We start from the raw sequence: 24565 nt of genomic DNA on the forward strand, positions 1-24565 counted from the left end.
CCTGTGACAGCCCTGTGATATCTGAACTCCCCCGGGGTCAAGGCCACAGAGGCACCCAGACTTGGCCTTGGAGAGGTGGGTTTGCCCTTTCTTGACTCTTTGACCCAGAGCAAGCTGCTTCACCTCCTTTTAGCCTCAGTTTGCTCATCTATGAAATGGGGACAGGCACTCCAGCCTCATTTGAGCAGCAGGGCAGAGAGAATAGCGATGGGGACCATGATGGGATGTGTCCCAATCAGTGTTGGCTCACTCTGTCTGTGCACTCTATTGTGAATCTTTTCCATTTTTTTTTTTTTGTCTTTTTTATAGCCGCACCCACAGCATATGGAGGTTCCCAGGCTAGGGGTCAAATTGGAGCTGTAGCCACTGGCCTACGCCCCAGCCACAGCAACACCAGATCCGAGCCGTGTCTGTAACCTACACCACAGCTCACAGCAACGCCGGATCCTTAACCCACTGAGCAAGGCCAGGGATCGAACCTGTGTCCTCATGGATGCCAGTCAGATTTGTTTCCTCAGCTGCAACCTGCACCACAGCTCAGCTGAGCCACGATGGGAACTCCATCCAATTTTTTGGGGGGAGGGTGAAATACGTGTAACATAAAATGTACCATCCTCGCCTTCTCCAGGGTGTGAACTTCAGTGGCAGCAAATATTCATCATGTTGTGCAGCCGTCACCACTGTCCATCTCCATGTTGCGAAACCGAAACTCTGCCCTCATGGATACGAGTCGGGTGTGTGACCGTGGAGCCACCACGGGAACTTCCTGTCCTTCCTTTTTAAGGCTGAATAATATTCTGCTATGTTTAGATCAGACTTGGCTTATCCGTTCAGCCATCAGCGGGTACTCGGGTTGCTTCGACCCCTTGGCTGTGCTGACCCTCTGATCACAACTCTGCTTTCAGCCCTTTTGGGTACCTACCCAGAGGTGGCATTGTTGGGTCGTACGATTAGTGTAGATGTCGAAATTTGGGGTCATAGGAGAAACTTAGAAAGCGGAGTGTGTCTGCTCTCTGTGAAGATAATGCCTCACTAGTGCGTCATTCTCGATGGTTTGCAAAGCACGGTCGTGGGTGCCTGTCCCGGGGCACAGGTAGCAGGTAGAGCTGGTGTCAGGATTTGAGAACTGACCTGCCTCAGTGGCAGCCAGCTCGCGTCTGTTCACTTAGTTGGTCTCCATGGCTCACAGAATCGAAGCCCCATCTGGGCAGTTCTCTGGGAGTTGGGTTTTAGGGGGTCTAAGGTGCCTCTCTGTGTTCCCAAAACCAGCCAGTGTTATTTCTTGGGAAGTGTTTGCTTCAGCATTTTGACTAACGCAGGCAGATGCTTTTTCTTTCCCAAAGTGGTCAAGAATTTTTTTCTTTTTCTTTTCTTTTCTTTCTTTTGGCAGGAATCAAACTACACAGCCCCAGGTCCTCAGTGAGAAGCTGCTGGTGCAGGCTGCTCCAGAGCTGCTGTCTTAGGAGACAGCGCAGCTGCCAGAGCAGGTGGCATCTTGGCCTTTTCTCTCCCTGGCTGACATCACTTTAGGCTGGCAGTTCGTTTGGGCCTGGCTGATGTTTTAGGGCAGATGGATGGGTGCACGGCTGGGCATGGAAGGTTCCGCCAGCAGCTCTCGAGACCCTGCTTTGTCCCCCAGGCACCTCCCTCGGAAAGGTTCTGGAGCCCTCAGTGTGGAGCTGGGTGGGCTGCTGGCCTGAGGTGCTGGGGCTGCAGGAAGGAAGTGGTTTCATCTGGCTCTGCAGAGAAGGTTCTGGCATCAGACTAGGCAGTTGTGTTTGCAAATTTGATGAGTGGGGAAAATGGGAGTATTTTGGGTTCTGGTTTATTTTCTTTGGCTAGAATTCTAGAATCCAAGAATATCCAGGCTGGCAGATGCTTTGTGATCCAGCCCTACCACTTCTGCTCCAGGTGGGGAGGCTTTGTTGAAGGCCACTGAGGGGAAGGATGGAGTGGGGAGGGAGGGAATGGCTATTTGTGTGCCCACCCATTGTCACAGGGCCTCCTTGCCAAGGTGGGAAGTGATAATCTCCTTTGCAGATGGGAGACCAGTTTGGAGAGGTGAAGAAACTCGTCCAAGGGTGCTATTGAGATAGTTCCAAATTTTGGCCCATCTGACTGCTGGATATATGATAATTACGGGGAGTTTAAGAGCTGATGTCTCCTGAGCACTAACTCTAGGCCAGAAACTGTGCTGCCCTCTTTTTCTGCATCATCTCATTAAATCCTCAAAACAACCCTTTAAAAGAGGTATCCTTATCATCTTCATTGAGGCCCAGAGAGGGTTTAAGGGATTTGCCCAGTGTCACATGCTGATGAGCTAGATGGCAAAGCCTGACTCTGTCTGGAGCCAAAGTCTGTATCGCTGGTGGGGGTGGGAGGTGTGGGGGCTGCAGAGTGGAGTCCACTGCTCATCACTCCTTGATCAGAGGCTGAATTACTTCCTTTGGCCTCAGGTCGCCTCTCCTTTCCTCTCCTGGTAGACCTGCTGTTCCTTTTCTTTTTTCTTTCTTTCTTTCTTTCTTTTTTTTGCTTTTTAGGGCCGCACCCAAGACATACGGAAGTTCCCAGGCTAGGGGTCTAATTGGAGCCACAGCCATAGCAACAGGGGAGCCGAGCCGCGTCTGTGACCTACACCACAGCTCATGGCAACCCTGGATCCTTAACCCACTGAGCAGGGCCAGGGATCAAACCCTCGTCCCCATGGGTACTAGTTCTTTACCACTGAGCCACAATGGGAACTCCAGATTTTCTCTTTGAATTCCTTCCACCTGGATCTTTAGTTATTCAAACAGTTTGATTTGATTTGGTTTCCATGGGAACCTGTGTTTGTGCGCCCACCAGGGATCTCCGTGCTGTGAGCTGATGTGGCCTGCAGGGCCTCTGGGTGGAGGGGACAGAGGGGGCTGGGGCAGGAGGGGCGGTGGGCTGGAGGGTCTCCTGGGGTCTGGCTCCCACTCTGGAGCTCTGGTGGGGTGGAGCGGGGCCAGAAGATGTCTGATCCCCATTGTGGGGCTGCTGATGTTTTTCCCTTCTCTTGGAAGCAGATCAGCTCCTGGGGAAGATAGAAATGGTGACCTTTCTTTTGCACACAGTTGCTTCTTGTTTTCCTGCCCCCTGACTGAGGTGGGCAGCGCTCAGAGGCTTGGAAATCCTCAACCCACTGTTTCCCATCCCCGCCATCCCCCCGCCTCACTTCCGAGGACACCGTTGGGACTTAGAGAAAACCCCGAGTGACAGATGGCAGTGGCACGCATCTGGGTCAGTGCCAAATGAGGCTTTGCCTCCTCTGCCCTCCTCTGCGGGTTTCCTGGAAATGCCCCCCTGGTGAAGGACAGAGCTCCTCGGTCGCCAGCACCCCCGTGGTGGGGCTCCCATCAGCGCCCCGGGTCTGTCCAGCCCAGGCGGTCAGGCTGACCAAGTGTAGACACCCAGCTCCTGGTGTTGCTGAATAGGTGCAATGGACAGAGGCGGGTTCAGGTCTGCTCTGTCTTCGCTAGTCCTGTGTCCCTGTCCAATCTCCTGACCTCCTGCAGGCTTAGTCTTCTAATCCGTGATAACGGGGGCCGTAGCCCTGACCCGAGGAGTCACGATGGCCACAAAAACACGTGATCAGACTCAGCATTTGAGCCTTCTTTGGCCCCCTCTGCTCTTCCTCTTTTCCGTCATTCCAAACAGACTCTGCTCCCGATTGTTTCTTGCTTGGAGAGCCGTGGTCCTCGGCGTGGCTTCCTGCCATGTCCCCAGGTTCATGCCCTTCCTCCCACTGCACATCATTTTCTAACCGCAGCGTCTTTTCTATTTCTTGGTGTGATGACAGAACTAAAGAAAGCTGAGGCGTTCCCTTCATGGCGCAGTGGAAACGAATCCGCCTAGGAACCATGAGATTGCAGGTTCGATCCCTGGCCTCGCTCAGTGGGTTCAGGATCCGGCGTTGCCGTGAGCTGTGGTGTAGGTCACAGACACGACTCGGATCTGCCATTGCTGTGGCTCTGGCGTAGCTGTAGCTTCGATTAGACCCCTAGCCTGGGAACCTCCATATGCTATGGGTGCAGCTCTAAGAAGACAAAAAAAAAAAAAAAAAAAGAAAGAAAGAAAGATAGCTGAGGGCGTCCCCTTGTGGCTCAGCAGGTTAAGGACCTGACATTGTCTCTGAGGATGCAGGTTGGATTCCTGGTCTTGCTCAGTGGGTTAAGAGTCCGGTATTGCTGAAAACTGCAGTGTAGGCCGGCAACTGGGAACTTCCATATGCTGTGGGTGTGGCCTTAACAAAAGAAAAAGAAAAAAAAGGCGGGGGGGAAGGAAGAAGAAGAAAAATAGAAAGCTGACACATGAAGGGAGTGGGACCTCCTTGAGGTCTTCCCATCTCGGTGTCCCATCAGGCCAGGAGTCAGGACTTGGAGGCCCAAGGGCCCGTGCAGAATCTCCACTCTGTCACCTGCGGCTGTGTCCCCTTGGCTTCTGGACTTCAGCCGGGCTTTGCCATCTGAAATGGCTCTTCTGAGAGCTCAGGGCCCAGACCCGGCTTTCCAGTGTTTGCCCGGTAAGGGGATGTCCATCTATGCAAGTGCTTTTGTGCTCCTGGCCGTATACGCCCCCTCCCCCTCTGGGGGGACATGCTTCCTCATGCCTGCGCTCCTTACTCAATGGGCAGGGTGAGATCTGGAGCGTGCCCAGGCCCCCCCCTTCCCCACCATGGACATGGGAGATGGACCAGGAAGATGGGAGGAATGGTAGGTTATTTCACAAAATGATGGCACTGGGGCAGCCCTTGGCATTTTTCTCCTGAGTCTCTGTTCTTGTGATTCGTCTTTCTTGCCTCAACAAACCTTGAATGCTGCGTCTGATCAGCCAGAATCAGCTTTTCTTTGCCTGTTGTTCCAAAGGGTGCCCTCTGCCCTTGGGCTATGACTTGACCAAAGCTGGCTAGACTGAGTGGGGGGCAGCCCCGTGTGCCAGCTGGCTTAGATAGAGTCTGGGTAAGTGTGTCATCCTATCAGATCCAAAGTGTTCTGAGTCTCCCTGGGGTCTGCTGGGTAGGCAGATTATAGAGGGAGGCGGCAGCGGCTGGTCTCCGAGCTCTCCTCCATCGTCCCTGGTTGACTTAAACCAAGGCAGTTGACCTTCTGGCTTCATCATAATCCTTCACCATAAACCTCTGAGGCGGGGATCTCTGTAACAGCCGATGCGGAGGGAAACGCTGCAATTTTCAAAACGCTTCCCTGTCCCCACGGTGGATTTTGTCTGGGGAGAAGCACCATGAGCAGATGGGTTCGTTACTGACCTCATTTCCCGCAGAGGGAGGGAGTTCTCAGAGAGGTCTGGTAACTTGGCCAAAGTCACATGGTGGGTGTATCATGAGAATTAATATCACCCAACAAGCAGTGCCCCAAACAAGGAATTGTTTGATGTTTTTGTGGACCCAGAAGGCCTAGGACAGCAAACGACGAATGTCACCCAGTCTCAGAGCTTCCTGCTCTGTCATCCTGAACAAGTGGCTCTTGTCCTCATGTTCGTAAGATGGCTGCTGAATCCCCAAACATCCCACCCATGGTCCAGGGAGTAAGCAGGTGGAAGGAGGAAAGGGAAAAATCCAAAGGCCAAGTTTGATTCTTTAAAGCAAAATTATCCTCAAGGCTCCAGCAGTTCTGCTGACATCTCTTCTGGCCACCCTTGAATACAAGAGAGATGGAGGGGGAGAGAATTTTATCAGGCACATTGCTGGGAATTATGTTATAAAGAGGGGAATAATACACGTCTGAGAGGCCCACAGACAGAGCCTGCCATACGTAGTTCACAAGGTTCCCAAGCCAGAGTTGGCAGCCAAAGAGCTGAAATCTTTGAGGACTACTTAGTGGTAGGTGCTGTTTTTAGCACCTGCCAGCTTACAGGCTGTGTAGACGGAAGGCATAGTTGCCATTTCACAGCATACCAGCTTACAGGTGGTGTAGACCGCTTAAACCTCTTCACACCTCCTCCAGGCCAGACCCTGTCTGGGGCAGAGCTAACCTTTCTCTCTGGGGGTCTGCGGTCAAATTGGCAAGTTGGGGAGGCAGGTCATTGGAGTGGATGCTGCAGGAAGATGACAAGGACCATGTGTCCCGCACATAGTGGGTGGCATGAAAGGCCAGCCCCAGGAAGTTAGGTTTTTGTTGAGGCTTTTCTGAGTCTGACGTACCTGCTGTACCTTCCTGCCGTTTGGGGGCAGGTGCATAACCGGGAGGAAGGGAGGAGCAGATATTATTTCTCTGCTCTACGTGCCAGTGTATCTTGTGGTTGCTGGGCGGGGGGTGGTTTCGGTTTTTGAATTTTTTGTCTATGCCTGTGGCATAGGGAAGTTCCCGGGCTGGGGTATCAAATCTGAGCCACAGCTGTAGCCTACACCCCAGCTGCAGCAACACCAGATCCTTATCCCACGGCGCCCTATCAGGAACTCCCGATTGCTGGTTTTTAGAGATGCTGGGAAGATAAAAAGCAATCTAGTCACTTTGGTGGGGACCTGACTTCCTGGTCCATCACACCCGCCTTCCCTCCTCCGCGTGTGGGCTGCTGGCACAGAACTCAGAGGAGGGCTGGTGGGGGCCAACCCCAGCATGAGGGCCCAGTGGGCGCGGGTTGTAATTCCGGTTCACCCTACAAGCTGCGTGCCCTTGGGGAAGTCATCTCAATGTCTTCATCTGGAAAATGGGTTTCTAGGCTCTCCGACTCTTGGTGGGCATTTAGCAAATCGCATCCCTCGCCTGAGCTGACCTGTGTCTAGGAGACCATGCCACACCTGCAGGCCTTCACCAGGGCCCTGCCTTTCTGAGATGGGGTTCTGTATCCTTCCCAACAAGGAGAACCATGGCTGATGGCCCTTCTGACATCAACACAGGCTGACGTGGGTGGTGGTGTGAGGCCACTGGCCATGGGACCCACGTGGTACCTCGTGCAGGTGAAGCAGTAGGGATCTGTGAGGCTTGTACCAATCCTGGGAGATTTCACGCCAGTCCTGGGACTTTCACGGGGCTGAACTTGCCGAGACTCCCGTGGCCCATTAAATGGCAGAGGGGAGCCTGAACCGAAAATAGGTCAGCGGACTTTCTGGGGAATCCATGTTGACCACGATTAGGTGGGTGTCAAGTCTTTCTCCAACAGATCTGAGCTGTGCCGGGGCCTGAGGATATCACAGCAAGCAGGGCAGAGGCAGCCCCTTCCTTCTTGGACAGAGTCAACTCTGGTCCCACGCTTTATTTATTTATGCATTGTTTTTTTCCTTTTTAAATTACTTTTTATTTTATGATTTTTAGTTTTTCCATTATAGTTGAGTTACAGTGTTCTGTTAATTTCTGCTGTACAGCAAAGCGACTCAGTTACACACATAGACATATATTCTTCTTCTCATATTATCTTCCATCATTTTTAAAATTATAGTTTATTGACCATGTTCTCCACATGTTTTAATTTGAAGGTTTTATAATTTCAAGGCCTCCAAAGAGATCGGTCAACATCTGTCACCCATCCCCACCCTGGGGGGCTGCCAGATACATCCTTGGTGCCCGCCAGGGCTGGACATCCCACACCTGCCACCGAGGTGGCACCCAGACACCTGATTCACTTCTGCCACTGTGTACCCAATGACCCCATCCCTCCTGGCGCTGTGTTTCTGACCCAGCTTGTCTCCTCTGCTGAGGAACCCTGGCTGGGGTGGCTCCCTCCTGTCTTAGTGGTGGGGACCCCGGGGCTCAGAGGGGTTGGGGAGGGGGCAGAGCTTGCACTTGAACCCCGATGCCCCAGGCCTGTAGGGACCCTGGTCTGCTGGTCCTATTTTAGAGGGTAGCGTGTAGGTCAGCTGGGGAGACAATAGAGAATGCGGCACCCACAATGAGCCATTGTTCCCACGGTGGCTTCTGGGCCAGGGCAGGGCCCAGCAGATGATCTGTGGCCCCCACAGGGGGCTGGACCTTTGCTTCTTTGGCTGGATTTTTCCAGCGCTTGTGTACACAGGAGCAAACAGGCACTCAGAGGAAGGGAGAGAGAGCCAGGCAGACAGCTGACTCTGGCTCGGGGCAGTCATTTCGCAGGGGTGATAAGTCAGAGGGCCCGGGAGGACCCTCGTGCTGGGGGTGGGCCTGGTCAGCGCCCCCTCCAGTCTATACTGGTTTATATCTGTTCCCATCACCTTAAAACACTCACCCTTCCCCCCGAGGTTCCATTACCCTTCCTGTTTCACAGAAGCAGATGGCAGTGTAGGAGAGGCTACAGTGAGAGCCCGAGCCCCTGCCTCGCTCTGTCAGGGTTGGAGAAGGGAGTGGGTTTTTGTTCAAAGTGCTGATACTGGGAGTTCTCGCTGTGGCTCAGTGGGTTAAGAACCTGAGTAGTATCTATGAGGATGCGGGTTCCATCCCTGGCCTCGCTCAGAGGGTTAAGGACCCAGCATTGCCGTGAGCTGTGGTGTAGGTCTCAGACATGGCTCGGATCCTGAGCTGCTGTGGCTGCGGTGAAGGCCGGCAGGTACAGCTCTGATTCGACCCCTGGCCTGGGAACTTCCATATGCTGTGGGTGAGGCCCTAAAAAGAAAAAAAAAAAAAAAAAAAAAGGCATGGATACTGGGTTTTCCTGCTCTTGAGGTGGAGCCTGAGGATTGGGGTGTATTTCTTTGTTTTTGAGCCAAACTCTCAGATTGACAACCACTGGCCTCCAGGAATGGGGGGCCCTCCCCCGGTCCCCCTTCCACTCATGTCTCTGCCTCTTGGGGTGGCTTCTCTGCTCAGGGAAACCTGCCACCCAGAGCCCAGCGATCCCACCACCAGATGAGACGCTTCCCCAGCCCGCAGGGGGAGGCGTGCTGGGAGTCTGCGGGTCGTCCTTCCAGCCGCACCCTGGCGGCAGCTCCCATGTGACAGGCCCGTCTGTCTGTCTCTCCCCAGGAGCAGGACATCGAGACTTTGCATGGCTCCATTCACGTCACGCTGTGCGGGACCCCCAAGGGAAACCGGCCCGTCATCCTCACCTACCATGACATTGGCATGAACCGTAAGTCCCGAGGAGCCGCGTGGCCTGGGCAAGCCTGTTCCCGCCCAGGTTGGGGGATGAGGACGGCTGGGAAGAGGGGTCCCGGCTTTTTCCCCTTTCCTGACACTTCCAGGAGCTGTTCTGGGAAGACCTCTTGCCACAGACACAGGAGCCTGGGATGCACTGCCTTGGGCATGGGGATGCTGGGGTCTCCGGGACCCTCCACCATTTGTCTGGGTGGCAGTGACATCTTTTAACAAAGGCCTCTGGCGGTCTTCAGCATTTTCACAGGATTGTGCAGCCATCGGCACAATCCGTTTTCAAACTTTCCTTTTCACTCTGCAGAGAACCCTGTCCTCGTCTCCATCGCCCCTCGTCTCTCCTGCCTCCAGCCCTCGTTCACCAGGAGTCTACTTTCTGTCTCTAAGGATCTGCCTAGTCTGGACATTTTTTATCAAGGGCATCACACAGCATGAGGTCTTTTGTGACTGGCTTCTTTCCTAATATTCTCAGCATTGGCATTGATCCATAGCATACTATATATTAATGTTTTACATTCTATTGTATATCTTTTTTTTTTTTTGGCTATGGAAGTGGAAGTTCTCCAGCCAGGGATCGAACCCACGCCACAACAGTGACCTGAGTCACTGCCTTGACAATGCCAGATCCTTAACCCACGGAGCCACAGGAGAAGTCCGATGGTCCATCGTGTGGACACATCACATTTTGCTTATTCTCAGTTGATTTGGATGCCTCCCACCTTTTCACTGTGCCGAGTACTGCTGCTGTGAATGCGGGGTCTGTGATTCCCACGAAGTGTTGCCAAAGGTGGGCTTTCACAGATGGTAGTGGAATAAGAGCTACTTAAGATTACAGTTACACAGAGCAGAAACGATTCTGTGATGATTTACAAGGAATTCACAGCCCTTTCTGGTCCAGTGAGCATTGCAAGCTGGATGCTTGCTTGATTTTTGACAGACTGATTCACATTTTTTTTTTTTTTTCCGTTCAGTTTACGAATACCTCGAGGCTGGGAATGATGTCAGTCCCTGAAAACCCTTTTCCTCCTTCACTCTCACTTCCCTTTTAGCTCTTCTCCTCCTGTATGCCCCCTGGTAACCGTCATGTGCCGGATCCTAGGCTACGTAGCTCAATACGTGCCATCTTGTTCCACTGGACTCATGAGGACATGGAGTTGCGTGTGGTGGTGCTGCTCCCCCATCCTCAGAGTAGAGGAAGGGCTGTATCAAAAAGCCCGAGGGCTCTGTGGCTTACTGAACACAATATGTGTTTCTTTCTCCCTCATCGAACAACTCAGTGGGCATTCTGGGGCAATTCAGGGACCCAGGCTTCTTTGAGCTGTGATTCCACCATCCCCCGGGGCCACTGAGGCTTCTCTTGGCTCATCCACATCTGACAGAGATGAAAGAAAGAGAGAAAAACCTAGAGGAATGGGTGGCAGGCAGGTGTTAAGAGGCAATGGGAGCCTGAACCCAGGCACGTGCCTGCCTCTGACTGCAAGGGAGGCTGGGAAGTGTAGTCCAGCGGTGAGTCTGGGCAGAAAAGGGAAAAGCTTTGGGGACCAGCTGGCTGTCGTTCCCTCATACCCTCAGCAATGAGGAGGCTCCTCCAAGGCCACATAAGCATTTGTTTGAAAACCTCGCATGCCTTGGCCAGTATCCCTGATGGGAAGGCTTAGGAGACCCAGAGAAAAAGGGAGTGTCAGTGGGGCGACCCCACCTCATACTCGGACCATCACGGCCTTATATGTGAGGACAACCCAGCCACGATGGGGGAAGAAGCAGGAGCCCCAGTGGGATCCCTCCCTGGACCAACTGGAAATTCAAGGTCATCCGCCAGTGCAGACAAGCAGGGTTTACCGACCGCCTCCACCTCCACACCCACTCCCCTGCCCCATGACTTATTCTTGCCTTTTATCACCAGAGCAAAGTGGGGGAGAAAAGGCATTCTTTCTTGGAAGTTCCTTCCCCTGCTGAGTAGGCGTAGGCATGAAACAAGCAGCATGAACACACGCCATTCTCTCCTAACTTCTTCCTCCTCCTCGTCTTCTCTTTCCTGCCTGTTCTCCAGACAAGACCTGCTACAACCCCCTCTTCAACTCGGAGGACATGCAGGAGATCACCCAGCACTTTGCCGTCTGCCACGTGGATGCCCCGGGCCAGCAGGACGGTGCTGCCTCCTTCCCCGCGGGGTAAGACGAGGGAGCCTCGCACCCCAGGGGAGGGATCGCAAAGCCGGGCAGGGAGGAAGCAGGTGGTTGGGTGGAGGCATTAGTCTGGCTTTTCACTGTGTGTGTGTGTGTGTGTGTGTGTGTGTGTTTAACTGTGGTAAGATATATATAGTCCAAATCTTACCATTTTAACCATTTAAATTTTTTTTTGCTTTTTAGGGCCACACCCATGGCATACAGAGGTTCCCAGGCTAGGGATCGAGTTGGAGCTACAGCCCCTGGCCTACACCACAGCCACAGCAGCATCAGATCCAAGCCACGTCTGTGACCCACACCACAGCTCATGGCAACACTGGATCCTTAACCCACTGAGGCCAGGGATCAAACCCGTAACCTCATGGTTCCTAGTTGGATTCATTTCTGCTGCACCACGATAGGAACTCCTAAAACCTTCTTAGTACAGCAGCAGTTTAAGACAAAGTTCTGCCAGTATATCCACCTTTGGTTGGAACAGTTGTTTGAAAGACTTAGGTGGGGTGTTCCTGTTGTGGCTCAGCGGTAACGAACCCGACTAGTATCTATGAGGACACAGGTTCAATCCCCGTCCCTGCTCAGTGGGTTAAGGATCTAGTGTTGCTGTGAGCTGTGGTGTAGATTGCAGATGTGGCTCAGATCTGGGGGTTGATGGGTCTGTGATGTAGGCCAGTAGCTGCGGTTCCAGTTCGACCCCCTAGCCTGGGAACTTCCATATGCCGCAGGTGCAGCCCTGAAAAAAAAAGAAAGAAAGAAAAAAAAAGAAAGACTTAGGTTAACCCAGTGCTCTTAGCTCCCCACTGGGAGATTTCAAAAATACTCTGAAGCCTGGGCCCCACGCCCAGGAATTTTTATTCAGTTGACCTGGAGGCCAAGGTGCAGGGTATTTATTCCCCTAAGTTACTCAGTGATTCTGGTGTAGCTGACGGAACCACTGTCTGAGTGGGGCCTGGCTCCCTTCTGCCTCCCATGGTTGGGGGTCTCCTTGGCCCTCCAGGGTGCACTCCCTTCATGCTGAGGCTTGGACAGCAAGGCAGGGCTCAGGGCCCCCGGCTGGGATCCTCCTGGCTTCGGGGTCAGCTTCTAACACATGGGGTCGGGTGAGTATAATCCTGTTGCCTCCTGGCTGTGCACTCGGCCCCCAAGAGCAGTGAGGAAAGAAGCTGTGGGGTTAGGTGGCTACCCCTCTGTCACCCTTTGGGGGCTGCTAGCTTCAGCCTGAGCCATGGCCATTTCAGAAAGAAAGTGGCTCCACTGATGTGTAGCCATGCCAGCCAGGGACTTCCTGGCTCTTTCTCTTTGCACATGCTGATCCCTCCACCTGGAATATGTTCCCTACATTCTGGTCCTCAAGCTCCCCCTACTCATGTCCCCTTCAGTGGCGCTTCTTCCAGGAAGCCCTCCCTGACCACATGAGCAGAACAGGTCTGCCGGTTTCAGCCTCCCCGTCTCAGCACCTCCCTGCCCTCGTGGTCGTCATTGCCCTTGTGACACCCACTTGTCTCTGATGACTCACTGCCTGGCTCCTGCATGGGACTGTGTCTGCTTTGCTCACATGGGCTCCCCGTGGCCTCACCAGGAGCCTGGCATGAAGAAGGGCCGGTAACTCCTTTGTTAGGGGAATCCTTCCTGCCTGCTCTGTTTTCCCCTCCCTGAGTTCAGCACTGTGGAATATGCCTCCCCATCCATGTCAACCCCGCCCCCAGCAGCTAGACCATCATGGGTTTTGCGCGGCTTCTGGGTGTAGACCTGCTTTCGGCCAAAAGGGCCAGGCTCCCTGAGGACAGCCAAGGGCTTGTGAAAGCAGTGAATCCTTGCCTTCTGCCCGGGAAGATGGAAAGAAAATGTGTGGGGACGCTGGCTAGGGTTACTGTCACCTGGCAGGGCAGAGGCTCTTGGGCTCCTTTCTGGACATTCGAGGGAGGTGAATGCATGTTTGCTTCGAGAGGCAGGAGGAACAGCATGTGCAAAGGCCAAGAGGAGTGCCAGCCTCAAAACCATAGAGAACCTGGAAGGAAGAACGTGGTTCAGAGAGACACAGTTGGGGCGGGGGGGTTGGTGGTGGCCGAGAGAAGGAGCCAGCCTGGGAAGTGGCTCCGTGGGGTACCAGGGCTCCGCCATAGGTGTCCCCGTTGGAACAGTGGGCACAGTGGGAACAAGTGACTCTTTCTGGGTCTTGCTGAAGAGTTGGTGACAGGAGACTTTGTCGTCTCCTGCATCCGGCAAAGGGGAAGCCCTCGCCTTTATGTACAGACCCAGGCAGCCTGCAGGCTCCCTGACCACCCAGACATGAGTCCGCACCTCTGTCTCCCTCTCTGCACCTGCTATTAGGGGCCAGTTTAGAGCAGAGGGGAGCTCTGACAGCCCTCGATTAGCAGAAGGTGTGGTCCCAGAGGATGTGCAGATCCAGGCATCCTTGTGCCTTCAAATCCCTCTGGGCATCATTTCCCAGGGCCAATCAGCCCATGCCTCCAGCCAATCGGGGTGGCTGGCCCTCCCAGGCTCCCTGCCAAGCATCTCCTGGTCAAAGGGGATGAGGGAGGGGCTTCCCTAAGGTCATGAGCACTTCACAGGGGGACTGCCAGGAGCCCTCCCTGGGCAGGTGAGTGAGTTCATGGGCCTTAAAATCCTACGAGCACCAAGTCCATGCTTTTCAGGGAAGCCATGTGGCTTGTCTCTTAGCATCAATGATAGTTACAATCTTTATAAGGCAGAAATCATAGCAACCTCTTAGAGTTGTTGCAAAGGTTCGGTGAGCTTATAATGCTCATCACACGCGCTGGGTGGGACCTGGAACAGGTTTGCAAAGGGTCCCTCTGCAAAATAAAAAAGAGGAGCAGTCTGTGTACACTGTGGTTGCTTGGAATGGGGGCCGCTGGGGGGCTGGCCTGGGGAGTCTGGGCGCGCGGGGTGGGTCGTTGCCCGCTCCCTGCCCTGTTTGTATTAATCACCTCCGCCGGGGTCCGGGCTCCCGCTAACTGCCTCTGCATGGCCCCTCCCCAGGTACATGTACCCGTCCATGGACCAGCTGGCTGAAATGCTTCCTGGAGTCCTCCATCAGTTTGGGTAAGAGCGAGGGCTCCTCTCCCCCACCAGCTTGCAGAGAAGGGTGGCCTCCTGCTCCTGCCTCTCCTGGGGCCTCCATCTGGCCCCGCCGCCAAAATGGAGGTTAATGTTTAGCAATCGGGGAAAATCAGCCCGTCACGCTCTGCAAACACTGTTTTTCCCGCAGTCTCTGTGCTCCCATCTGCCTCTTGCACGTCGGGCTTTTCTCCTTGAGTGAATCCATCGCCTCGTGACAACCGCACCACCTGTCCTTTCCTCACCCCTCCTCTTTCATTGCTTTCTCTTTCCCGTGGAATGTTCTGGAATAGGGGTACCTGAGCCCTCAAGGTCTCCTCCCATCAGGCCCTTATCTCTTCAGGGCTCATTTCCTTCTTACTTGAGCCTTTTCATCAGCTGATAACATCCCGAGTCCTTGCCCAATTTATTTCCATTCCAAGTTATAGAATTTAGAATCAAGCTTAGGAGCGGGAGGAAGCAGTTCGGAAAACAGGCCTTCCCGTCAATGACTGGCCGGCTCTCAGAGCCTGGCCGAGGGTGGAGAGGCGTGAGGGAAAGGGGCGGGCGTCTCCAAGGTCATGGTCTCCTGGGGAGCCACAAAGCAGGATGCACTGCAGGTCCTCCAGGCTGTGGCCCCCCTTTGTCCCGCCTGCCGACCACCCGCAGTGATGCCCAGGACAGACCTGGGGGAGATGAAGGTCTCCACGGTGGGGGGGGGGTGTTCAAAATGCTGTGAGGGCTGCCGTGACTCTCTCCTTCTGTGACATGAATTTTTATTTCTGCTTCCAGGCTGAAAAGCATTATTGGCATGGGAACTGGAGCGGGCGCCTACATTCTCACTCGATTTGCTGTGAGTTCTTTGGCATTGTTATTATTGCTATTATAATTATATTATTGCTTTTCAGAGCCACACCCATGGCATATGGAGGTTCCCAGGCTAGGGGTCGAATCAGAGCTGCAGCTGCCAGCCAACACCACAGCCACAGCAACGCCAGATCCTTAACCCACTGAGCGAGGCCAGGGATCGAACCTGCGTCCTCATGGATACTCGTTGGGCTCATTATCGCTGAGCCATGATGGGAACTTCCAGCATTTAAAAAAAAAAAACAAACTTTTTAAATAAAATGAATTCAAGATGAAGGAAGAAAATTGAAAAAATCTGAAAAGGGAGAAAGAAAATAACCCGTAATTCCATTTCCCAAAGGAGAACCACAGTTCGCATTGGGGTGTGTGATCCAGAGTTACGGATGCACCTGGGGTGTGGGGGGGAGGGGGGAGCTCAGGTACTTCCTAGTGGCTCTTTTTCCTTCGCAGAAATGCCACACCAGACATGTCATTTTATCACCGTCTTTGCTCACTTAGCAGTGACCGTGGCCAGGCTCCCATCCCTGAGTATTTCACCAGGCTCTTCTTTGTGAGAGACGCGTCGCTTCTGTAGTCAGGGGACTCTTGGCCCCTGAGTGAGTTTAAACCAATCAGAGACACCTGTGTTAACATGACCGATGTCACTTACATGGCCATGGGTCCAAGTCGCTTGTTCACGGGGTCTTTTGTACCCTCACCGAACATTCGTTTAAAAATGCACTGATGCTCAGTTTATTCAACCATAGATATTTTGCTGGCCTGTTATTTGCTGGCCATTGCTGAGAGGTTAGAAATGCTGATGTGAGGAGTTCCCTGGTGGCTCAGTGGGTTAAGGATTCAGCGTTGTCACTGCTGTGGCTCTGGTTACAGCTGTGGTGCAGGTCTCATTCCTAGTCCGGGAACTTCCACATGCTGCAAGTGTAGCCAAAAAAAAAAAGAAAGAAAGAAAAGAAAAAGAGAAAGAAAGAAAGAAGTGCTGACAGGCATACAAAGTGGTCAAGGCTCTCAGCAGACACAGTAAGGTCTCAGCCATATCTTAGCTCCCAATCTATCTTCTGCAAATAGTGGAAGTCTTAGTGGTGACTGGGGAGCATCTGGGCACCCCATCTGATTTATGAGGTCAGTGGTGTGATGTACCCATTTCACAGCTGGGGAAGCTGAGGGGCCGGGGGCGAAGTGACTTGTCCCAAACAAGTGTGCTTCTACTTTTCCCGCAGTTTCCTCTTTCCACCCTCAGAAACCCAGTTTAGGGTCTGCTGAGCTGGAACGTCAGTTTTGCAAGACGGGGCAGGGCTGTTGAGAGCGGCAGTCTGCTCGGGGAGCCCACACGGGCTGTCTTCTCGTCCTTTTCTGTCTTTGGTTTGACTTTAAAGTCACAGCATCACACGTGGCCGGGTCTTCTCTCTCACGTCGTGTCTTGAATTGCAGCTGAACAACCCCGAGATGGTGGAGGGCCTCGTCCTCATCAACGTGAACCCTTGCGCGGAAGGCTGGATGGACTGGGCCGCCTCCAAGGTGAGACCAGGGGCCTGGGTCGGGTAGGCGGAGGGGCGGGGAGGGGGGTCCCAGCCTGCAGAGGGGCAGGTGTGTCCAACTCCCCCTGGAGGACCATTGAGAGACCTCTCCTGGCCCCTCCCCTCCACCACTGCCAGCAAAGAAACTTCCTCTGCTTGGCTTTGAACAGTGAACGTGACCTCAACCATGTGCCATTCGGAAATCAGTGGGACGTGGCTGTCCCAGCCAGCTTTGAGAAGGACAGGCTGGGTCGAGATGTATCTGCTCGGGACTTAGCATATGCTGGACTTGGCCAAGAGGCTGAGAATAAAAAGAACATTTGAACCAGACAAATGCCTCTCACCCCAGTCACCTGCATAGTGTTTATTTATTTCTTGGATCAGATCTGAGCCGCAGGTGCAACCTAAGCCACAGCTGTGGCAACACAGGATCCCTAAGCCACTGTGCTAGGCTGGGGATCGAACCTGCGTCCCAGCACTCCCAAGACTCCGCTGCTTCTGTTGCCCTACAGCGGGAGCTCCCGTCACCCACGTATTATTATTGAAAAATATATATTTGGTGTTAGCTCCATGCCACATAGTTTTATGACAATGATAATTAGCTAACATGTGTTGGGTGTTTATCAGACGCTGTTTCTCCTCCTCAAGTCATGCCCCTGCCTCCACTTCTCAGCCAGTCCTGGCCACTCTGATGTTTCGTTTCTTTCCAGAACCTTCCACAGGGACACAGGAGCTCTTTCCTCCCACAGGCTTGATATTGAAAAGTGGAACACATTCCCTGTTTTTTATTTTATTTTCCAGCAAAGGCAGTGGCATCTCAATTGGCCACTTAGCTGTTCTGAGCCAGACATGGGGCCCTGGGAAAGCTTTTTTTTTTAATTGCTTGATTAATTTTATTACATTTATAGTTGTGCAATAATCGGCCTGGGAATGTTGACGACAGGTTAACGTGAAGCCTGAGGGCTGTTTGTGGGGTTTCGTACCTGCACTGCAGCCTTCTTTTCCATCCCCAGCCCTGGCACAAGAAGACCTCTCTCAGGGGTCTAGCCTGTGTCAGGCACCAGGGTCAGATCCTCTGACATGTGTGGTTTCCTCATGTAACCCTCACCTTGGCCTTGTGACTCTGAAGTTCCTGGCGCCCTGGTTACAGGATGAGAGGGCTGGGGTCCCCCAGCTCTGCTACCTGCCTAGGACCACATGGCTAGGAGGTGGCAGCCAGGGCAGCCTAGGACCGCAGCTCTAGAGCCTCCCTCTTCTGCCAGTCCCTGCCTGACACTCGAGGTGGTCAACACACATTTATGGAGCTTCTACTGTATGCCTAACATGTACAGAGCTCCCACTGTGTACCTAGCATTTCTGGAGCTTCTGCTGCATATTTAACATTTATGGAGCACCCATGGTAGTAAGCATTTATGGAGCTCCTGTTGTATGCCTAGCATTTATGGACCCCCTGCTGTATACTTAGCATTGGTGGTGGGGACAGGTAGAGAAGGGTACCAGTGTAACCTCAGTATATTCAGAGAGAGGAAACCAGCTTGAGAGGAAAATCTAGAGGGTGACACAGAAAGGATAGCTCGAGGTAGGCAGATTCTAATGTGTGGACAGAGAGAGCTTGATGTGTGTTAGAAGCAGCAGATGGCTCCCTTCACTGAGGACTTGCTGAGCTGTGGTGCAGCCAAAGCTGGGAGCATGTGGGGTCTTTATTCAGACACATTTTGCCCAAATCTCCTGTGCGTGGGGTTCTGAGAGCAACGAAGCCCTTCCAGGTCCTGCCTTGGGGCCCCAGGTCCAGCAGGTACCTGGAGACAGGTAGCGCTGTCCCATCTAGGCGGTGTCCTCAGACCTGATTGCCTGGGATCCCACGCTGCTGCTGCGCCTCCAGGGCAGTGGGGTTTGGCTGACCTTCGCCCCACGCTGCCAGCACCTGTCTCTGACCCCCTTTCTTTCCTCCCAGATCTCCGGATGGACCCAGGCCCTTCCAGACATGGTGGTGTCACACCTCTTCGGGAAGGTGAGTGGCGTGGCCTAGCAGTCCGAGGTTGACACCGAGCCGTCATGCTGCCTGGCACTTAGGCCGCAGAGACCAACAGGCCCGGCGGGCAGGCGGCCCCATCTGACCCTCACCAAATAGTGCGTCGTTATTCATTCCCTGTCGTCAGGTCATTCCTCCTCTCTCGCTCTCCTCTTAGCAGAAGTCTTGTTAACAGCTTTCTGGAAGTACAATTCGCTGCACATGTTGAAAGTGTGAAATCTGACAAATTTGGACCTGTGTATACACCTGTCCAACCATCGCTGAAACCCAGACAATGAACACCACACCTTCACCCCGAGAGCTTCCCTTGGGCAGCTGGATAATCCTTCTCTTCCTCCTCCTCAGGTGACCCCTGATCTGCTTCGGGTCCCTATAGATTTATTTTGCATGTCCTAGATTTTTATGTAAATAGCATTACATAGTGTGTGTTCTTTGATTTCTTAAATCTGGCTTTGTTCACTCAGATAATTATTTTACGGCGCATCTGTGTCCTGAGGCTCAAGAGTTCATCCCTTTTCGGTGCTGAGTGGGAGGGACGTACTGCAGTTTGCTTCTCCATCCACTGTTGATGGACCCTGGGGTTCTTTCCAGTTCTGGGCGCTGACAAAGCCCGCAGCAAACCCAGCTATGGAGTTGGCTGTGTGTTAGCCTCAGTCCTAAGGACTCTGTAACCCGTATGGGATGTACTTCTTATTTATTCCCAGTTATGGATCTATTTGTATTCCCAGGGGAGACCAGAGAGGTCGAGTGACCTGTGTGAGGTCTCACAGTGAGAGAGAGGGCCTGAGATTGGAACCTGAGCCTGGCTCCAATGTGGGTTCTCATAACCACACAGAGCACTGGCCATTTGCACCTCTGCTGGAGCCTGGCTCTCAAACGGGTTGTCCTGCAACTCCCATGTGGGTGCCCCCCCGCCCCCGACCACCTGCCCGCCAGGATGAGCTGAGCCAGACCCCTGTAGCATGCACGTGGTGTGTGGTTCTAGCCCACCAGTGGTCTAGCATAGCCCCCGCCCGGCTCTGTACCTCCTGCCGGGCTGGAGGGTGCACCAGGGGCTTAGATGCAAAGCTGGGGTCTGAAGCACCCCATCTGTTGCCCAGCTCCAGGTGATTCACTCTGTTTATTGCATGTGGCAAAGAGGGTGACCGTGTGCTGCGTGGCATGTGACAGTATGATACCCCGGGAAGCAAATGTTTTGTTGGGGGTGCAGTGCCCTCACTGTGTTTGGTCCTTGTATTCATTTCCTGTGGCTGCTGTGAAGCACTGACTGGCTTCAAACAACAGAAGTATATTCTCTATTCTGGGGGCCAGAACTCTGACCGCAAGTGCCAGCCGGACCACACTCCTCCAGGGCCGCCTGTCTTTGGTCCTTCCGGCCTCTGGCAGCTACAGCATCCTTTGGCTTGTGGTTGCTCTCTCCAGGCTCTGCCTCCACCTTTGCATGGCTTTCTCTGCATCTGTTCAAATCTCTCTCCACCTTTCTCTTCCAAGGACACTTGTCATTGGACTTAGGACCCTGGGATTATCCCAGATGACCTCATCTCTGGATCCCTAACTTAATGATGTCCGCAGAAACCTTTTTTCTGAAATAAGTTAACATTTACCGGTTCTGGGAGTTTGATGTGGACCTATCCTTGGGGTCACCTTTCAAGCCCACTAGGGTCGTTTTTCACTTTTTAGGCTTCGTCGCACAGTTTGCAATGCATTTTCTCCACCCTGAGTGTATAATGTGAGCCTGATGGGAATAGGGAACAATCAGAGGCAATGTCTGTATTTACTTGGAAGAGGGGTGTCAAGTACAGGGTGAGAGTCTGACTGCGCCCCGAGTTACTCAGGGCGTCTTTGGGGCTCCCAAGTTGCTGTAGCTGTGTTTCCTCCTGAACCCCAGCACGATTCCTCAGACTCTTTGTCCTGATTTTTGCGGAATAGCCAGTGGGTCTCTTTGTTGCTTCAATGGCCGTGGATGGTTTTGACACAGCTCGGGGCTGACACTGGCCCCCTTGGCTCCCTCCCACGCCTGATCCGGTTGGCGGTAATCATATCAGGCCATTTCATGAAACCTCCAGCATCCGCCATGGCCCAAATGAGAAACAGAGCACGCTCATAGCTTATCTGTGGGTCCCAAATCACATTCAAAAGGGAGAGGGAAGACGGCGGCCGGCCTTCTGCAAGGGCCTGGGTGACCCTCCTGCCTATTAAGATCGCCCTTCTTTCTGGCAACTTCCTGTTGCATGGGTTGGTTTTGTTTGGCAAACATCAAGAGCTTTTTACCCTCTTCCCATTAAAGAAAAAAAAAAAATGCTCAGTGTTCCTGTTGTGGCTCAGTGGAATCGCACCCGACTAGTGAGGGTGTGGTTCGATCCCTGGCCTCACTCAGTGGGTTAAGGATCCGGTGTTGCCGTGAGCTGTGGGGTAGGTCGCAGACACAGCTCGGATCCTGAGTTGCTGTGGCCATGGTGTAGGCCAGTGGCTGTAGCTCCGATTCGACCCCTAGCCTGGGAACTTCCATATGCTGCAGGTGCGGCCACAAAAAAAAAAAAAAAAAAAAAGAATAAAATAAAATAAAATAGATGCCAACATTTGCATCAGTTTCAGACTTTCCCGAGTGCCCGATCTCTGTTCATCCCTACAATTGGATGACATAGGTAGTAGGTAATGTCATCCCCACGGTTTTTTTTTTTTTTACTTTTATTCACATTTTTTTTTTTTTTTTTTTTTTTTTACGGAATTTACTCCCAGGCCATGAGTTTTTGTTTCTTCATTTTCTTCTGGGACATCTTTGTCTTCTGTGCAACCTCCTCTGCTGGCTTAGGAACCCCCTTCTCCTTTTCAGTAAGGCTCATCTCACTGTGGCAGGGAAAACTCACATTAGGGTTGCTCTGACCACACGCTCAGTAAGTCCTGCACTGCATCTTGGGGGCTTTATTCACCTGGATGTGCTCAATTACCAGAGAATCTGCATCGAAGCCCTTAAATTCAGCATCCCTCCGCATTTTTGAGCATCTGCAATAAAAATTCAGAGCTCTTTTGGGGCCTCCGATCCTGTGCCCAGCCCTGCTGCTTGGGCTGGACACACCCACCAGCTCCACCATTGTACTGCTGGAAGGGCACACATGGCTTCTGTAAAGTGACATCCTTCACATACTTGGTGGTGCATATCCTTAGTGGCCTGGGCAGTTTCACCAGTGTTCTTAAGTGGACACGAAGATTTGAAACCTCTTGGTTTGCATGATTTTGTGGGGTTTTCTGGGTCAAGTGAAAAGGGAACCATTTTTAGAGGTCCTCAGGCCAATTACTGGGGAAAAAACCCTCAGCCACCCCCCCCCTTTTTTTAAGGGCATTGAGGCTCAGAAAAGTAAAACACTTGTCTAACAAAGGGACAGGGCTGGAACAAGTTTCCATCCAGGAGGACTGACTTCAGATCACAACTCCTGAAGTCTGAGCCCGGAAGGGCGTGGTTGCCCCTCAGGGTTGCGTCACCTCTGCTCCCAGCTGATATTCAGACATGAGTCTGCATCTGGGTGTAGCTTCTGCTTTCCCGAAGGTTCCCTCAGGCTCCCTAGCCGGCTTGTGAATTAGGCATCACTACATTCACTTTGTGGTGAGGCTTGTGACCCGCCCAGGGTCATGGGTCCCATGCATGACATTTTGCCCGCTCTCAATGCAGGAGGAGATGCAGAATAACGTGGAGGTGGTGCACACCTACCGACAGCACATCATCAACGACATGAACCCTGGTAACCTGCACCTGTTCATCAACGCCTACAACAGGTACCGAATGCTGCCCAGCCACACAATAGCTGCTTGTCTGGCTCCTTTTGTAGGTCTGGCATGCACATGGGGCAGGAGAAGGGGGATCATAAAATTAACAGAAGATTCAGCCCTGAGCAAAATAGATGATCAGAGGTGCCTGGGGAATCCAGATGCCTTGGGGAGTTTTGAGTGCTTTGCAAGGAGCTGAACTTCCACTCCAGACCACTAGGGGCGCAAGCGAGAGTGGGACCTGGTCACATCTCAATGGGTTTGAATACATGCCTGTGCCATGGCTGACGCCAAGGAAGGTCCAGGTGTGATGCGAGCGGCAGAGGATGTGGGAGGATGGGAGGAATCCAGGGAGGCTGCTGGGAGGCGGAGGAGTCGTTCCAAGGATGAGGAGCACTTTAGCAGGCCTTTGGCAGGGGTGCAGCCCTCTTAAGGATAAGAGGGTCTGGAGTCAACTAGAGGAGGGGATGCTGGGACCGCTGGTGTTGGTCAGAGGTTCTAGAATCTTCAGGGAACTCATCCTGCTGTGCTCCCACAGAGGTGGCAGGAATGAGCCTCCTGGGCTCTGTTTTCCTACATGTTAATAACTTGACTTCATGATGGGCATTAGAGTCCATTTCCTCTGACCCTCCTCCCAGCCTCTCAGTGCAGGAGGAACAGGCGGTACCCCCAGCGTGTAACTGAGGGCATGGAGGCTGAGCTGCTCATTTATTCAGCAAACCCTAAACAAGGCTGGAGTGGGCAGGCTTTCAGTGGGGCCGTGGGCACGAGGAGGAGGCCAGCCACAGCCCTCACAGCCCCACATGCTGCAGGAAGAAACTGATTCCTGTCAAAAACCCCATGAAGAAGTGCTGTCACAGCCATTTCCTGCTAAGGAAACAAAGGCACAGAGAGGCTCAGCCTCCTGCCTGAGGTCACCCAGCTAGGAAGCAGAGGGGTGTGATTTGAATCCAGCCGGGCTGACTCCCATCTGTGACGTGAGAAAGGGCATCTCACGGTGGGAGCCAGCAGGCAGTGTGAGGCTGGTGAGGAGACGGATGGGGCCAGGCTGGACTTTACGGCACAGCAGAAAACCGCAGGAGGGTTGAAAATGAGGGAGTGAATGGGATAAGCCTGAGTTCCAAAATGATGCTTTGGGAGTTCCCATTGTGGCTCAGCTGGTTACGAACCCGAATAGAATCGTACCCATGAGGATGCGGCCCCACTCAGTGGGTTAAATATCTGGCGTTGCCATGGGCTGTGGAGTAGGTCGCAGATGCAGCTTGGATCCCTCGATGGTTGCTGTGACTGTGGGGCAGCTCCGATTCTACCCCCAGCCTGGGAACTTCCTTATGCCGCAGGTGCGGCCCTAAAAAACACAAAACAAAACAAAACAAAACAAAATGATGCGGTTACTATACAGAGGACTCAGAATTTGGGTGGGACTGAGGCTCAGACCAAGTGGAGGCTGGACACCATCTGAGACATGCAGGCTCCGACTAGGGCCACGGGAGGCAGGGACCTTCTGTAGAGGAGGGTGTGACGTGTCCTCCTAACAAAAGAAGGAAACCTGGGGGCGCCATGGGGAATGCGTGAGTCCTGAAACGTCTGTGGATCCCAAGAGGCCGGGGAGTGACCTTGCACGGGTTGGGATGTGGGTGTTTGCCAGAGTGGATGGTGCAGGACCTCCAGGGATCAGCTCAGGGGGAGGGGGCTTCCTCCAGGGGAGGGTCTGCTATGCTGGCGTAATGGGGCATTTGTCTGTGTCTGTCTGTAGCCGGCGGGACCTGGAGATTGAGCGGCCGATGCCCGGAGCCCACACGGTCACCCTGCAGTGAGTTGCTCTTTCTTCCTGCTGTCTCCTTAGCTTTACTCACAGTTGCCCGCTGTGCCTTCCTTCTGAGTCCGGCAGGACTGGCCCCTGCCCCATGCTAGGACTGGGTGGGTTCTGTCCAGGGATTGGGCATGGCCCAGCCTCACTTGTCTTCTCCTTGGGCAAGGGCTTGGTTCATAGAGTGTCCCTGAGACTAACAGGGAGGCTTAGATCTCAGATGAGAAATGCTGTCCACACCAGACAGGATTTACGAAGCATCTGTTTTGCCCCCATACTGTGTGAGGCTTTGCTTCACTGAG

At 53.2% G+C, this 24565-nt stretch overlaps 1 protein-coding gene and 1 pseudogene across 1 annotated transcript in view; one reads left to right on the top strand and one right to left on the bottom strand.

The window, feature by feature from the left end:
* Positions 1-24565, top strand: part of NDRG1 (N-myc downstream regulated 1) — a 54891-nt gene that overhangs the window by 19467 nt on the left and 10859 nt on the right. The window contains exons 4-11 of the mRNA XM_021088875.1: positions 8910-9015; positions 11086-11206; positions 14222-14284; positions 15071-15131; positions 16574-16660; positions 18614-18670; positions 22359-22462; positions 24210-24266. Of these exons, the coding sequence (XP_020944534.1) occupies positions 8910-9015; positions 11086-11206; positions 14222-14284; positions 15071-15131; positions 16574-16660; positions 18614-18670; positions 22359-22462; positions 24210-24266 (656 nt within the window). The remainder of the gene's footprint in view (positions 1-8909; positions 9016-11085; positions 11207-14221; positions 14285-15070; positions 15132-16573; positions 16661-18613; positions 18671-22358; positions 22463-24209; positions 24267-24565) is intronic.
* On the bottom strand, positions 21403-21962 carry LOC106509942 (annotated as a pseudogene).

Source organism: Sus scrofa, chromosome 4, assembly GCF_000003025.6.
Source record: "Sus scrofa isolate TJ Tabasco breed Duroc chromosome 4, Sscrofa11.1, whole genome shotgun sequence".
Classification (NCBI taxonomy): Eukaryota; Metazoa; Chordata; class Mammalia; order Artiodactyla; family Suidae; genus Sus; species Sus scrofa.